The 17,564-nt window shown below is 36.9% G+C and overlaps 2 protein-coding genes across 3 annotated transcripts in view; one reads left to right on the top strand and one right to left on the bottom strand.

Moving 5' to 3' along the window:
* Positions 1-17,564, top strand: part of LOC123529321 (origin recognition complex subunit 5-like) — a 331,040-nt gene that overhangs the window by 6,070 nt on the left and 307,406 nt on the right. The window lies entirely within an intron of this gene.
* LOC123529322 (LHFPL tetraspan subfamily member 3 protein-like) overlaps positions 11,662-17,564 on the bottom strand; it is a 42,697-nt gene continuing 36,794 nt past the window's right edge. For both annotated transcript variants that reach the window (XM_045309610.2, XM_045309611.2), the window contains exon 3: positions 11,662-13,293. In XM_045309610.2, coding sequence (XP_045165545.1) covers positions 13,136-13,293 — 158 coding nt within the window. In that variant the 3' untranslated portion in view covers positions 11,662-13,135. The remainder of the gene's footprint in view (positions 13,294-17,564) is intronic.

The raw sequence follows: 17,564 nt of genomic DNA, 5'->3' as shown, positions 1-17,564 counted from the left end.
AATAGAAAAACCTTGTGACCTCTCTAGAGGCCATATATTTCAAAAGATCTTCATGAAAATTGGTCAGAACGTTCACCTTGATGATATCTAGGTCAAGTTCGAAACTGGGACTCGTGCCATCAAAAACTAGGTCAGTAGGTCAAAAAATAGAAAAACCTTGTGACCTCTCTAGAGGCCATATTTTTCATGGGATCTGTATGAAAGTTGGTCTGAATGTTCATCTTGATGATATCAAGGTCAAGTTCGAAACTGGGTCACGTGCGGTCAAAAACTAGGTCAGTAGGTCTAAAAATAGAAAAACCTTGTGACCTTTCTAGAGGCCATATATTTCATGAGATCTTCATGAAAATTTGTCAGAATGTTCACCTTGATGATATCTAGGTCAAGTTCGAAAATGGGTCACGTGCCATCAAAAACTAGGTCAGTAGGTCAAATAATAGAAAAACCTTGTGACCTCTCTAGAGGCCATATTTTTCAAGGGATCTGTATGAAAGTTGGTCTGAATGTTCATCTTGATGATATCTAGGTCAGTTTCAAAAGAGGGTCATGTGCAGTCAAAAACTAGGTCAGTAGGTCTAAAAATAGAAAAACCTTGTGACCTCTCTAGAGGCCATACTTGTGAATGGATCTCCATAATAATTGGTCAGAATGTTCACCTTGATGATATCTAGGTCAAGTTTGAAACTGGGTCACGTGCCTTAAAAAACTAGATCAGTAGGTCAAATAATAAAAAAAACCTTATGACCTCTCTAGAGGCCATACTTTTCATGGGATCTGTATGAAAGTTGGTCTGAATGTTCATCTTGTCAATGATGATATCTAGGTCAAGTTTGAAACTGGGTCAGCTGTGGTCAAAAACTAGGTCAGTAGGTGTAAAATTATTAAAATCTTTTGACCTCTCTAGCGGCCATATTTTTCAATGGATCTTCATGAAAATTGATCTGAATGTTCACCTTGATGATATCTAGGTCAGTTTCGAAACTGGGTCACGTGCGGTCAAAAACTAGGCCAGTAGGTATAAAAATAGAAAAACCTTGTGACCTCTCTAGAGGCCATATTTTTCATGAGATCTTCATGAAAATTAGTGAGAATGTTCAGCTTGGTAAAGTTCAAAACAGGGTCACGTACCTTCGAAAACTAGGTCAATAGGTCAAATAATAGAAAAACCTTGTGACCTCTCTTTCAGTGGATCTTCATGAAAATTGGTCAAAATTTTTATCTTGATAATATCTAGGTCAAGTTCAAAACTGGGTCACATGAGCTCAAAAACTAGGTCACTATGTCAAATAATAGAAAAAACGACGTCATACTCAAAACTGGGTCATGTGGGAAGAGGTGAGCGATTCAGGACCATCATGGTCCTCTTGTTTAAACATTACTATTAGGGGTCCAATACCTTAAGTTGAAGCAGGAGAAGAGATGAATATGATCAGCAGTTTTTGTGAAATAAAAGCAACTTCAGTTCCATATTTTTTTGGCCGAATATTCTATTAGAATTAAGAAATCTTTGAGTATAACTCGGTATTAAATGTGGCTATTACATTGTCGTTACTGACAATAGGTATCCTGGAGGAACACCCAGCTTTGATGAATGGGTGTCGCTCGTTAGAATTTGGGGTCCTTGGGATCCCGGGACACTGTTAGTGTCAAGCCCTGTGTGTACAAAATAACGTACCTGTTTGCAAAGCGATTTGCAGGTTGTTGTAAGTGTCAGATTCATTGAAATGTAGTTGCATTGCAAAAGTAAAAGTTCAGTAAGTTATAAAATGTCTGTACCATGATGTGAATATCCACACAATAACTGTTAGTTCTCTTCTAAAACCAAAAAACCGTGCGTCTCATGATTTATGGTTCATTAGGTCTGTGTATACATATATGTCTTATTATGGGTCAAATGAAGTAGCCTGGTTCAAATGAACCAGCCTGGTTCAAAAAGGCCATCTCTCTGACCTGATAACCTTTATAAAAATCTCTTTTTTTTTCACACAAATGAACTGTTAGCTAAAATATTTCAGCTCAGAGATGTTTATATGCCATTAGGATCTCTGAGCTGAAACGAATCCCGTACTGAAGCCTAACCAGGAATCGTGCCAGAAGTCTGTCATGCTATAATTTCATCAAATGAAATGCAATGGACTCACCTTTTACTTTAATATATTTCTAAACCATTTTTCTTTTGATCTGGCATAAAATAATCCACGCAGCGTACCTTGTAATTTGAACACAAGTTATACACAAGTTTCAAATCGGTACCCCTGTCTGCAATATTTTGTCCGCCATTGCATTTGTCACCTGATCAGGGTACTCTTCATTTTGAAGACCAATAGGCAGTATAGAATCGTTATTTATTGACCTTTTCTGAGAACTTAAACCTTCTAAGGTATGTTTTTATGAATTTACCGAAAATGGTTATGTTTATGATTAAATTGAATTCATAATTAGTTAAAATTTTGATCTTGATTTTCAAAAATAACCATGTGCTCTGAACTGTTGCATAACGTCATCAGTTTGATACTGGGTCATCTGGGGTCAAAAACAAGGTCACCAAGTCAAATCAAAGGAAAAGCTTATTAACACTGTAGAGGCCACATTTATAATTATATCTTCATGAAACTTGGTCTTAATGTTAATTTAGATGATCTCAAGGTCCAGTTTGAATCTAGGTCATGTAGGATCAAAAACTAGGTCACCAGGTCAAATCAAAGGAAAAGCTAGTTAACACTATAGAGACCACATTTATGACCATATCTTAATGAAACTTCATCAGAATGATCTATAGGTCAAGTTCAAATCTGGGTCAGGTAGGGTCAAAAACTAGGTCACTAAATCAAAGGAAAAGCTTGTTAACACTCTAGAGGCCACATTTATGACTGTTTTTTTTTCATGAAACCTAGTCAGAATGTTAATCTTGATGATCTTTAGGTCAAGTTTGAATCTGGGTCATCTGGGGTCAAAAACTAGGTCACCTGGTCAAATCAAAGGAAAAGCTAGATAACACTTGAGAGCATTTAGGACCATATCTTAATGAAACTTGGTCAGAATTTTAATCTTGATGATCTTTAGGTCAATAGTCAGGTGAGCGATACAGGGCCTTTATTGCCCTCTTGTTTTAATGTTTTTGTTGTTTTTTTAATTCGGGACATTTGGATCTCTTATCGGGGCGATTGGGTTTTACACCCAGAATCATGAGAAACCCTACAAGATTGGGAGAGTTAGAATGTCTGACAAAAAAGTTTTACAATAAGTGGTTTCTGTTTCCTATAAGAAGGTTATATATTACTGTGATCTTAGATAAGCAAATTTTGTGCCAAATTTTCTGTTGTGTATATTTCTATTTTAATGTGAGTAATACCATTTTCTTTTTATTCTAGTTTAAATGTCATATGATTTGCCACAACATGCATAAAATTTAGAAACAGGAAGTTGCTGTAAGTGCAAATTTTCCAAATGCTCGGATCAATGAGAAGGCTCGAAATTACGAGAAAGAGGCATAATTACAAGGTGAACTTCGTGAGCGTAACGCTACGGGTTCTCTTTCTTCCCAGCTACTATAATTTAGGTTGCAGACTTGCAGAAAGTTGGAAAAAATGGCCAGACATTTGGTCCAGCAATGCCAAAAAATCTGCCAGACCAAAAAACAATAATCCAGACCGAAAAAGAAATGTCAATGCACCACATATGTTGCTTTTCTCCATCATATAGGAGCCAGGTATGATTTTTAGTCTCATTAAATGTTTGGTCAGCCCTCTTATTAGCTCATCTGATTTTTTGAAAAAAAATGATGAGTTATTGTCATCACTTGAGCGGTTGTCCGCGTCGGCGTCTGCGTCGGCGTTGCCTGGTTAAGTTTTATGTTTAGGTCAGCTTTTCTCCTAAACTATCAAAGCTATTGCTTTGAAACTTGGAATACTTGTTCACCATCATAAGCTGACCCTGTATAGCAAGAAACATAACTCCATCTTGCTTTTTGCAAGATTTATGGCCCCTTTTGTACTTAGAAAATATCAGATTTCTTGGTTAAGTTTTATGTTTAGGTCAACTTTTCTCCTAAACTATCAAAGCTATTGCTTTGAAACTTGGAATACTTGTTCACCATCATAAGCTGACCCTGTACATCAAGAAACATAACTCCATCTTGCTTTTTGCAAGATTTATTGCCCCTTTTGGACTTAGAAAATCAGTTTTCTTGGTTAAGTTTTATGTTTAGGTCAGCTTTAATCCTAAACTATCAAAGCTATTGCTTTAAAACTTGCAACACTTGTTCACCATCATAAGTTGACCCTGTACAGCAAGAAACATAACTCCGTCCTGCTTTTTGCAAGATTTATGGCCCCTTTTGGACTTAGAAAATATCCGATTTCTTGGTTAAGTTTTATGTTTAGGTCAACTTTTTCTCTTAAACTATCAAAGCTATTGCTTTGAAACTTGCAACACTTGTTCACCATCATAAGCTGACCCTGTACAGCAACTCCATCCTGCTTTTTGCAATAATTATTGCCCCTTTTGGACTTAGAAAATCATTTTCTTGGTTGAGTATTATGTTTAAGTCAACTTTTCTCATAAACTATCAAAGCTATTGCTTTAAAACTTGCAACAGTTTTTCACCATCATAAGTGGACACTGTACATCAAGAAACATAACTCTATCCTGCTTTTTGCAAGAATGATGGCCCTTTTTAGACTTAGAAAATCATGGGTAGGACAATATTTCTATTACACTAAAAAAAATCAGATGAGCGTCAGCACCCGCAAGGCGGTGCTCTTGTTTTTTTACATTTTTAGCTCAGGTGTGATCGCTCATCGTTCGTCCGTCCGTCCACACTTTCCTTTAAACAACATCAGGCCAGTTTTGATGAAACTTCACAGGGATGTTCCTTGGATAGTCTTCTTTAAAAATTGTTCAAAGAATTGAATTCCATACAGAACTCTGGTTGCCATGGCAACCGAAAGGAAAAACTTTAAAAATCTTCTTGTCCAAAACCACAGGTCATAGGGCTTTTATATTTGGTATGTAGCATCATCTAGTGGTCTTCTACCAAGATTTTTCAAATTATTCCCCTAGGGTCAAATATGGTCCCGCCCAGGGGGTCACATGGTTTACGTAGACTTGTATAGAAAAAACTTTGAAAATCTTCTTGTCTGAAACCACAAGGCATAGAGCCTCAATATTTGGCATGTGACATCATCTAATGGTCCTCTATAAAGGTTGTTCAAATTATGCCCCTTGGGAGAAAAGAGGCCCCATCCCGGGGGTCCCAAGTTTTACATAGACATATACAGGCCTGGGATTTTTCAGGACTGGTCCTGATTTCAGGCTTTTGGTTGCCAGAATTTCCCTATATAAGTCTATTGAAAATGGGGATTTCAGGCTTGAGAATGTAGATTTTCAGGCTTTTGATTACTGACTGAATCCCAGGCCAGCACATATAGGAAAAAACTTAAAAAATTTTCTTGTCTGAAACCAAAAGACCAGGGCCTTTGATATTTGGTATGTAGCATTGCCTTTTGGTTCCCTACCAAAATTGTTCAAATTATGCCCCTGGGGTGAAAAGAGGCTCCACCCTGGGGGTCCAAAGTTTAACATTTTAATAGGAAATTATTTAAAAAGTCTTCGTCTGAAACCACAAGACCTAGGCCTTTGATGTTTGGTATACAGCATTGCCTTGTGGTTCTTTACCAAGATTGTTCAAATTATGCCCCTGGGGTGAAAAGAGGCCCCACCTCGGGGGTTCCAAGTTTTACATAGACTTATATAGGAAAATAAATTAAAAAATCTCCTTGTTTGAAACTGCAAGGCCTAGGCTTTGGATTTTTGGTATGTTGCATTGCCTAGTGGTCCTTTACCAAGATTATTCAAATTATGCCTCTGGGATAAAAAGAGGCCCTGCCCTGGGGGTCCCAAGTTTTACATAGACTTGCATAGGAAAATACTTTTAGAAATCTTCTTGATTGTCAGTTCAAGGCCTAGGCGTTTGATATTCAGTATGTAATATTACCTAGTGGCTCTCTAACAAGATTGTTCAAATTATGCCCCTGGGGTGAAAAGAGGCCCCGCCCGGAGGGTCACATGGTTTTTATATTAGTTATATAGGAAAAAATAATTCAAAAATTATCTGATCTTATTTCCTAGACTGTTTTATTATAATGACCTCAAGTAATTAGGGGTCACTTGACTGTAACCTTGACCTACTGACCTACTTTCTTGTTTTTAGCCCACCATCATCAGATGGTGGGCTATTCAAATCACTCTGCGTCCATGGTCCGTCGTCCGTCCGTCCGTCCTTCCGTTAACAATTTCTCGTTATCGCATCTCCTCAGAAACTACCAGGGGGATTTTGACCAAACTTTGTCAGAATGATGTATTGGTACCCTAGTTGTGTCCCCCTGAAAATCAGACTGGTTCAACAATTTTTTAGTGAGTTATGGCCCTTTGTTTATTTCTATAATTTACATAGATTTATATAGGGAAAAACTTTGAAAATCTTCTTGTCCAAAACCACAGAGCCTAGGGCTTTTATATTTGGTATGAAGCATCATCTAGTGGTCCTCTACCAAGAAGATTGAAATTATTTCCCTGGGGTCTAATATGGCCCCGCCCCGGGGGTCACATGGTTTATATAGACTTATATAGGGAAAAACTTTGAAAAACCTCTTGTTCAAAACCACAGGGCCTAGGGCTTTGCTAATTTGTATGTGACATCATCTTGTGGTCTTCTACTAAGATTGTTCAAATTATCCCCCTAGGGTCAAATATGGCCCCGCCCCGGGGGTCACATGGTTTACATAGACTTATATAGGGAAAAACTGAAAATCTTCTTGTCCAAACCACAAAGCCTAGGGCTTTGGCATTTGTAATGTAGCATCATCTAGTAGTTCTCTACCAAGTTTGTTCAAATTATCCCCCTAGGGTCAAATATTGCCCCGCCCTGGGGGTCACATGGTTCATATAGACTTATATAGGGACAAGCTTTTAAAATCTTCTTGTCAATAACCTACAACATTCAGATTTGGACCACATGTATGGTTTTGAGTGGCAAGATGAACCTTGACATGAGTTGACCTTGATTTTGACCTAGTTACCTACTTTCACATTTCTGTAGCTACAGCCTTCAAATTTGGACCACGTGCATAGTTTTGTGCACTGAAAAAAACTTTGACCTTGACATTGACTTAGTGACCTACTTTCACATTTTTGAAGGTACAGGCTTCAAATTTGGACCACATGCGTAGTTTCGTGTTCTGAAATGAAATTTGACATTGATTTTGACCTAGTGACCTACTTTCACATTTCTCAAGTTACAGCCTTCAAATTTGGATCACATGCATAGTTTTGTGTACCGAAACAAACTTGGACCGTTACATTGACCTAGTGACCTACTTTCACATTTTTGAAGGTACAGGCTTCAAATTTGGACCACATGCATAGTTCTGTGTTCCGAAATGAAATTTGACCTTGATTTTGACCTAGTGACCTTCTTTCACATTTCTCGAGCAACAGCCTTCAAATTTGGACCACTTGCATAGTTTTGTGTACCGAAATGAACTTTGACCTTAAGATTGATCTAGTAACCTACTTTCACATTTCTGTAGCTACAGGCTTCAAATTTAGACCACATGCATAGGATTGTGTACCGAAACAAACTTTGACCTTGACATTGACCTAGTGACCTACTTTCACATTTTTGAAGGTACAGGCTTCAAATTTGGACCACATGCATAGTTGTGTTCCGAAATGAAATTTGACCTTGATTTGACCTAGTGACCTACTTTCACATTTCTCAAGCTTTAGCCTTCAAATTTGGACCACATGCATAGTTTTGTGTACCAAAATGAACTTTGACCTTGAGATTGACCTAGTGACCTACTTTCACATGTCTCAAGCTACAGGCTTCAAATTTGGACCACATGCATAGTTTTGTGTTCTGTCAAATTGAAATTTGACATTGATTTTTACCTAGTACCTTTTTTCACATTTCTCAAGCTACAGCCTTCAAATTTGAAGCACATGCATAGTTTTGTGTACCAAAATGAACTTTGACCATGAAATTGATCTAGTGACCTACTTTCACTTTTCTCAAGCTACAGCTTTCAAATTTGGACCACATGCATAGACCACATGCACAATTTTGTGTACTGAAATGAACTTTGCCCTTGGTTCTGACCTTGAGCTAGTCTTGAAATTTGGAACATTCAAAAATTATCAGCTGGTGTTGCTACATGAATAGTCAATTTTCTGTAGGTCCAGAGTGGTATCTCAGACGTGGTTTAATGGATTTCAATAAGGCATGGTGGAAATGTTATATTCTCGAGGGAAATGCGGCCCTGCAAGTTTCATTCAGATTGCTTAAAGAAAATGTGGTTCTGCAAGATTCAGTGAAATTGCTTCAGGAACAGGAGATATGGCCCTTAACATTATAGAATGCTTACTGTATAGAGCATTTATTTGCAAATTTAATGTTGTTCAAAGGTCCATTTTTGCTTTGTGATATTGTGACCAAGCTTACTACATAATTATATAGCTTTCTTTGAAAGTGATGCACGGTATGTTTTCTGGTCATTGGGGTCAAGGTCGCTGATACTAAAGATAGAAAATTGTTTCTGCTCAATAACTTCAGTAATTAGGTCACCAGGTCAGATCAAAGGAAAAGCTAGTTAACACTGTAGAGGCCACATTTATGACCATATCTTAATGAAACTTGGTCAGAATGTTGATCTTGATGATCCGTAGGTAAAGTTCAAATCTGGGTCAGGTGGGGTCAGAAGCTAGGTCACTAGGTCAAATCAAAGAAAAAGCTTGTTTACACTCTAGAGGCCACATTTATGACTGTATCTTCATGAAACGTGGGTCAGTATGTTAATCTTGATGATCTTTAGGTCAAGTTCGAATCTGGGTCATGTGGGGTCAGAAACTAGGGCACTGGGTCAAATCAAAGGAAAAGCTAGTTAACACTTTTAGAGATCACATTTATGATCATATCTTTATGAAACTTGGTCAGAATGTTAATCTTGATGATCTTTAGGTCAGTAGGTCAGGTGAGCGATACAGGGCCTTCATGGCCCTCTTGTTTTGTTTGTTTCATTTTAGGTAGCTTTGGTCAAGGTCATTATCAAATATAGAAAAATGGTTTTCAATCAATAATTTAGAAAGAGTAACTTTTAATTGCATTTATTAAGTGCTTTCGTTGGAGAGAGTATTTCTTCAATGGTGAAACCTTTATCCCGTTCAGTGGGGGATACCAGTTGTTCATTTACAGAAATTCCACTGAAAAAGGCTGGGAAAGGACATCACCAGCTCCTATTACTATATCAAATATACATGGATTTAAATATCTGCATGTTTTAATCTAACCTGAACTTCGTTCAAGGTGAGCTGTTAGTATAGGTGGGTTGTCCGGCGTCCGCCATTTATCGTCCGTTGTTACCCCAAACTTGATTTGTAGCGTTCTGGCATAGACCTCTATCAAGTTTGTTCAAGTGGTTCACCTTTGCCCATTTTAGGGGCCACCAGAGCTAAAACAAGAGCTCCGCCAAGCGGGGCAATATACGCCTGAAGGGTTATTTTAGAGGAAGGGGGCAAGAACAGGGGTCAAATTTAACAATTGTTTGTACTAGCTGAAATTAGCTAGTGCCCTTTTTGATCACTAGCTAATATGAAAAGCTACCAGCTAAAGTTAACTAGAGCTATCACTAAAGGTGATGAATGTACCCCCCCCCCCCCCCCCCCCCCCCCCCCACCTGCACTGACACAGTACATTGCAATTTGATGCACACAAGATTGCATAATTATGTGGACTGTATGTATATAGACTGTTGTTTGTTACTATACTGTATACATACAAAGTCCCATAACTATGCAGAATATTTATCTAAAAGAATGTAACATGCATCATGCACAACTAGGGTTGGTACTGATCACTTGTGTGAAGTTTCATTGAATTGTGTGTAAGGGTTTGGTAGATTAGGCTCGCACAAGATTGCATATGCAGACTGTATGTACATAGTATGTTAACAAGAAACAAAGTCCCATAACTCTGCAATTTTTGTTGCTGAAAGAACCTAACATGCCCCATGCACAACTACTGTTGTTACTGATCACTTGTGTGAAGTTTCATTAAATTGTGTCAAGGGGATGAGGAGAGATGGTGTGCACAAGATTGTGTCTATGTATATAGTATAGTAACAAAAAAACAAAGTCCCATAACTCTGCAATTTTTTTTTCTAAAAGAACCTAACATGCCCCATGCACAACTACTGTTGGTACTGATCACTTGTGTGAAGTTTCATTTAATTCTGTCAAGGGGATAAGGAGAGATGGTGTGCACAAAATTGTGTCTACGGACAGACAACCTGAAACCAGTATACCCCCCCTTACAACTTTGTTGTCTGGGGGTACAATAATATTTAATTAGTCTATTAATATTTACTGGCCAAAACTTAATGATTGATCTCTGTTAGTAGCCAGTCACAAACAAAAATAGTTTCTATTAGCTTAAAATAGCTTGTGCCATTTTTGTTGAACAATAAAATATCATAAACATAAATGATTACATTCCTTTCATGAAGAAAAATGTGTACCTTTAAAACAATTAGACATTTGCTTGTTATATTATTGACTAGCTGAAATTAGCTAGTACATTTCAAACCCACTAGCTATTTTAAAATTCCACAAGCATTTAGCGTGTATGCTTGTCTAAATTTGAACCCTGAAGAACTTGACTGTTGAAACCCAAAGGACAGGAACAACAAAGGGAAGAAATTCCAAAACATATTCTCTAAGTCCACAAAAAAATCCTTACCAGGTACAGATATGTAAAAATACACCTAAAAATCAGAGGTACCATCCATGTTGTACCACAGAAAAGTGGTCTTGGCTTTTCCCTATGGCCAATAATAAAAAAGTTACTTTTTTATGCTATTTATAGTAACATAAAAGGGAAGTAACTAAAAAAAAAGAATTATAATTGTAAGCGAACAAAAAGCGATCTGCCAAATAAAAACAAAAGAACTGCAATGCGAAGCAATATAAACACGAAGTCATATAATCTTTGACCGCTAAGTGTGACCTTGACCTTGATGCGCTGTGCATGTCGCCTCAATGTGGTGAACATTTGTGCCGAGTTTCTTTAAAATCCTTCAAGCAGTTCAAGAGTTACAGAGCGGACACGAAACAAAGCCATATGACCTTTGACCCCTGTGACCTTGACCTTGAAGTCAGCCATCCGAAACACGCACTCTGCACGCCATCTGGATGTGGTGAACATATGTGCCAAGTTTCTTTAAAATCCTTCAAGCAGTTCAAGAGTTACAGAGCTGACAAGAAACAAAGCCATTTGACCCCTAAGTGTGACCTTAGACCTTGAAGCCAGCCATCCGAAACATGCGCTATGCACATCGTCTCGACGTGTTGAACATTTGTGCCAAATTTGTTCGAAATCCTTCAAGGGGTTCAAAAGTTACAGAGCGGACACGGAATTGCTAACAGACGGACGGACACCGGGGGTATAACATAATACGTCCCTTTGGGCGTACGAAAAGAGAGTTAAGGGAGATACGTGTGGTGAAGTTGTAGGGACATACATAGTTGCTGGGAACCAGTTAGTACCTGTTGATATCCTACACGTAGGAAGCATGTTGGAGCAGTATCCTACAAAACAACACAATAAAAGGCCTAAATAGTGTTTTATTATGAAAGACAAATTTACAAAAATTGAAAAGAAATATCCATTTTTGATGTAATATTATGATATACATGTTCAGAAAGCAGCTATAAAAGAAAAATTTAAATAAAAAAATACCATCTAAATAATGCAAAAAATTGCCATCAAAATTTTCTTTAAAAATATATTTGTTAACACATAAAAAAAGCTAAATGCTTTTTTTCTGCAGATGTCTAAATTAGTAAAGAAATTTTGAGGAAATGGATTCCTCAGTCCTACAACAGAATCTAACAGGAAAAGAAGTTGTATTTTCAAACCTTTTTATTTCATCGACCTTAAAATTGTTCTAAGAATTCCAACAAAAATCTGTTTGAATAACAAACCAGAAACTAGTACTTCAGATGTGTATAATGTATCAAAAATTTTCCTGTCCTTGTTTGAAAATAACCCAAGATGTTTTGACAGATGGAAGAATATTTTTATCAGATCATTCAAGTATTATGGTTCAAAGCATGAGAATGGCCTGTAATTTTTTTTTATACAAATGGTTGACTATATACAAAAGCATGTATATACTATAATGCCAATACAACTTTTATGATGGCTATTTACAGAGTAAAAAAATCATTCAACATAAATGGAATGTTACAAGCATTTCTTAAAATTTAGCAGCAGAATAGGAAAAAAATCGTACAATGCCAGAATTATGTCGTTTTCATGTTCTTTGTTTGTTGAATTAACCTATTTTAGTACCATGCTACTGACCTATGATATTTCAAAGTGTGCTATCTGTGGCTACAGGCAGCACTAGAACAATCACACCATAATGTAATAAGCAAGATGACAATGAAGGCAGGATTCAAGCAGTATACTTTACATTTTAAATAAACTTGTTTGCGAGTGATTTAATATAGACAAGGCATTCATAAATAGTTTTTTGTTTGTTTGTTTGTTTGTTTTTTTTTCAGAGTCTGTATATTTTAACTTGAATCATAAACATAAGATATGATTATAAAATTTTAAATAAAGGTAACAAATTTTGTATGAACGATTTTCATTTTTATGGTAGTTCTTGGGTTAGTTACCTCATTGTATTATCTGTTGAAATGTTGCAAGAATGTTGTTGTGTTGTTACCAAAATACTACAAGTTACAATGTTACAAAATATATTACAAGCAAGTATAGAGACATCTCAACTGTAACTGATCAGTCAAATATTATTTAGTGGACATCTAGCAAGAATATAAGAATTAACCAGTTTGTTGAAGCTATCACAAACAACATGTACAGGTTTCCAAGAAATTTAATGCCAGCAGTAGCCAGCTTTAGCAAGGTGAAGAGGTTACAAAGTAAACATAGGACTGTCCATTAACATATCTACACTGAACTAATAAAGGGAAACTATTTCAATTAAAGGGCCGTATATGTCCTTTAAAGTTTAAAAGTTTCAAAAAGTTATGTTTGGTATTTTGTAAGTTGTTAAAGGTTGAAGTTGGAACCAGGTCGTTTCAGAACTTGGGAGTAATCAGAGTAACTCTCTCGTGCTTCGTGCTGGACTGATGGTACTGCCACAACAGCAGGCTGGATCGGCATCGACCTCTTAGACATGGTTTCTGCACCAAAGCCATTCAGTTCAGCTGAAATGATAAACATTAAAGCAATCTTATATGTAAATGATAATCTTTTTGTCTCAATTTAGTTGGTTATATTTGCATCAGCTCTCAATGAAACAATAAACAATTGTAATCTTATTTCCAAACAAAATTTCCTGCTGTTTGTTGACAACTTACATCTTTATCTGATACAGATGCTACCTTGAAGCAAAGAACCAATATAAAGATTTTCATCTGATGTGGTGATAAGATTTTTATCTGTTAAGCAATGTACCAAAAGAAGATTTTTATCTGATGCGGTGCTACCTTTAGGCAAAGTACCAATATCAAGATTTTTATCTGATACAGATGCTACTGTTAAGCAATGTACCAATAGAAGATTTTTATCTGATGCGGTGCTACCTTTAGGCAAAGTACCAAAATCAAGATTTTTATCTGATACAGATGCTACTGTTACGCAATGTACCAATAGCAAGATTTTTATCTGATACAGATGCTACCTTGAAGCAATGTACTAATATCAAGATTTTTATCTGATGCAGATGCTACCTTTAAGCAAAGTACCTCCATTTTAGCTCACCTGAGCACAAAGTTCTCAAGGTGAGCTTTTGTGATTGCCCAGTGTCCGTCGTCGTCCGTCCTTCGTCAACAATTTGACTGTTAACACTCTAGAGGTCACAATTTTGGCCCAATCTTAATGAAACTTGGTCAGAATGTTACCCTCAATAAAATCTTGGACGAGTTCAATATTGGGTCATCTGGAGTCAAAAACTAGGTCACCAAGTCAGATCAAAGGAAAAGCTTGTTGACATCCTAGAGGTCACAATTTTGGCCCAATCTTAATGAAACTTGGTCAGAATGTTACCCTCAATAAAATCTTGGACGAGTTCAATATTGGGTCATCTGGGGTCAAAAACTAGGTCACCAAGTCAGATCAAAGGAAAAGCTTGTTGACATCCTAGAGGTCACAATTTTGGCCCAATCTTAATGAAACTTGATCAGAATGTTACCCTCAATAAAATCTTGGAAGAGTTCGATATTGGGTCATCTGGGTTCAAATCAAGGTCACCAAGTCAGATCAAAGGAAAAGCTTGTTGACATCCTAGAGGTCACAATTTTGGCCCAATCTTAATGAAACTTGATCAGAATGTTACCCTCAATAAAATCTTGGAAGAGTTCGATATTGGGTCATCTGGGTTCAAAGACTAGGTCACCAGGTCAAATCAAAGGAAAAGCTTGTTAACACCGTAGAGGCCACATTTATGACTGTATCTTCATGAAACTTGGTCAGAAAGTTATTCTTAATGATTTTTAGGTCCAGTTTGAATAGAGGTGTAACGATACGCTAGTCTCACGATACAATACATATCATGATACAAATGCAATGATACGGTACGTATTGCGATACACATTGAGCATTTGTGTGACAAAATGAAAAAGAAAAAACAAAGTTCCTACACTTGGAAAGTACTTGAAATTTTGTTTTAAAGTTAAAGAAACTGTTATAAATGATACATTTGTTTAGTTACTATCTTTATAACTGATTTTATGAAAGTTTTCATTCAATGTTTTTACTTTTCACTGTATTGTGAAACAGGTCTGTGATATAATATGCGTATCGCCAGACTAAGGTATCGCGATACAGTGAATTGCGATATATTGTTACACCCTTAAAGGTCCATTACTAAGGGAAAGTAAGTTGGCAATTTTTTTCATAGCCAGTGCATAGACTTCTGCAAGACACTAAATAATGAAGATTGGCAGGTCAAAATTTACAGAAGGTCTTTGGAACTCAAAGAAATGTATGTGTATTATGTTGAAATTTCAATGAATCGACAGAATGACCCCCCAGATCTTTTTAACTTTCTTCATACTTCATAGAAAAATAATTGTACATATTCTGCGATTTATTTCGAATTTCTACATACCAACTTTCATTTTCCAATAAAATGAAATAGTTTCTGTGCTTTTTAAAAGAAAGTAAAATGTTCACTTTCCTTAGTATTGGACCTTTAAGTTTGAACCTGGGTCATGTAGGGTCAAAAAAAAGGTAACCAGGTCAAATCTAAGAAAAAGCTAGTTAACACCCTAAAGGCCACATTTATGACCATATATTAATGAAACTTTTTCAGTATGTTAATCTTAATGATCTTTAGGTCGAGGTCAACTCTGGGTCAGGTGGGGTCAAAAACTAGGTCACCAGGTCAAATCTAAGGAAAAGCTACTTAACATTCTAGAGGCCACATTTATGGCCGTATCTTAATGAAACTTTGTCAGAATGTTAATCTTGATGATCTATAGGCCAAGATCAAATCTGGGTCAGCTGGGGTCAAAAACTAGGTCACCAGGTCAAATCAAAAGAAAAGCTTGTTAACACTCTAGAGGCCACATTTATGGCAATATCTCTATGAAACTAGTCAGAATGTTAATCTTGACGATCTTTAGGTTAAGATCAAATCTGGGTCAAGTGGGGTCAAAAACTAGGTCACCAGGTCAAAAAAATCAAAGGAAAAACTTGTTAACACTCCAGAGACTACATTTCTGACACTCTAGAGGTCACATTTATGACTGTATCTTCAGTCTTGGTCAGAATGTTAACCTTGTTGATCTTTAGGTCAAGTTTGAGTCTGGATCATGTGGGGTCAAAACTAGGTCACCAGGTCAAATCAAAGGAAAAGCTAGTTAACTCTCTAGAGGCCACATTTATGACTGTATCATAATGAAACTTGGTCAGAATGTAAATCTTAATGACCTAAAGGTCAAGTTCTAATCTGGGACAAGTGGGGTCAAGAACTAGGTCACCAGGTCAAAACAAAAGTAAAGCTTGTTAACAATCTAAAGGCCACATTTTGATTGTATCTTCATGAAACTTGGTCAGAATATTGATCTTTATGATCTTAAGGTCAAGTTGGAATCTGGGTCATGTGGGGTCAAAAACTAGGTCACTAGGTCAAATCAAAGGAAAAGCTAGTTAACACTCTAGAGGCCACATTAATGTTAATCTTGATGATCTGATATTTAGGTCAATAGGTCAGGTTAGCGATACAGGGCCTTAGGGCCCTCTTGTTTGCAAAGTACCCATGTTTAGACTTTTATTTCTGCGAAGTAAAGTACCTATATTAAGACTTTTATTAGCTCAATTGAGCACAAAGTGCTCATGTTGAGGTATTGCGATCACGTTGTGTCCGTCATCTGTGCGTCAAGTCGTCTCTCGTCAACATTTGTGTTTAAACGACATCTCCAAAACCACTGAATGGATTTTGATGAAACTTGGCCACGATGTTCCTTGGGTGGTCCTCTACCAAAGTTGTTCAAACGGTTCCGCTTGGTTGCATATAGGGGCTGCCAGAGCTAAAAATTTTGCGATTTTGAAATAAATTCACACAAATGGTCCTTATGTCACCCTCTACCAAGATTGTTCAAATTATACCGATTTGTCAAAAAACATGGCGGCGAGAGGGCGTGGTCACTTTTCCTTACATTTATATAGTGGAAACTTTAAAAATCTTCTTGTGTGAAAGTGCTGGCCCGATTTTAGAATAATTTTTAACAAATGGTCCTTGTGTGACCCTCTACCAAGATTGTTCAAATTATTTTATTCATCAAAAAACATGGCCGCCAGAGGGCATGGTCACTTTTCCCTATATGTATATAGTGGAAACTTTAAAGATCTTCTTGTGTGAAACTGCAGGCCCGATTTTAGAATAATTTTACACAAATGGTCCTTGTGTGACCCGCTACCAAGATTGTTCAAATTATTTTGATTTGTCAAAAAATATGGCTGCCAGAGGGCGTGGTCACTTTTGACTATATGTATATGGTGGAAAATTTAAAAATCTTTTTTGTGTGAAACTGCTGGCCCGATTTTAAAATAATTTTGCACAGATGGTTCTTGTGTGACCCTCTACCAAGATTGTTCAAATTATTCCGATTCGTGAAAAAACATGGCTGCCATGGGGCATGGTCACTATTCTCCGAATCAATATAAGCTAGAGCCTTGATACTTGGCGTGTAATATCAGATTTTTTTAATGTCTACCATAATTGTTCAAATTATTGACCTAGGTTCAAGTGTGTGTGACATGTACCGTAGATACCCATGTATAATGCGCAGTTTTTTGACCCCCGGGACCACCCCCGAATCGTGGGTGTGCATAATACACAGGTATAGACAATTTTCCAACTTCAAAACAAGTTTGTTACCGATGTTCGCCATTTTAGTAAAGGGAAACTACTCCCCGCGCTTACTGTCTCCGCTAAAATCTAAGATTGCCGTTACGTTCCGTAAAAGATCGA

This window comes from Mercenaria mercenaria, chromosome 13, assembly GCF_021730395.1.
Source record: "Mercenaria mercenaria strain notata chromosome 13, MADL_Memer_1, whole genome shotgun sequence".
Taxonomy (NCBI): Eukaryota; Metazoa; Mollusca; class Bivalvia; order Venerida; family Veneridae; genus Mercenaria; species Mercenaria mercenaria.
The sequence above is the reverse complement of the archived record's forward strand: the minus strand, read 5'-3'. Positions and strand labels throughout refer to the sequence as shown.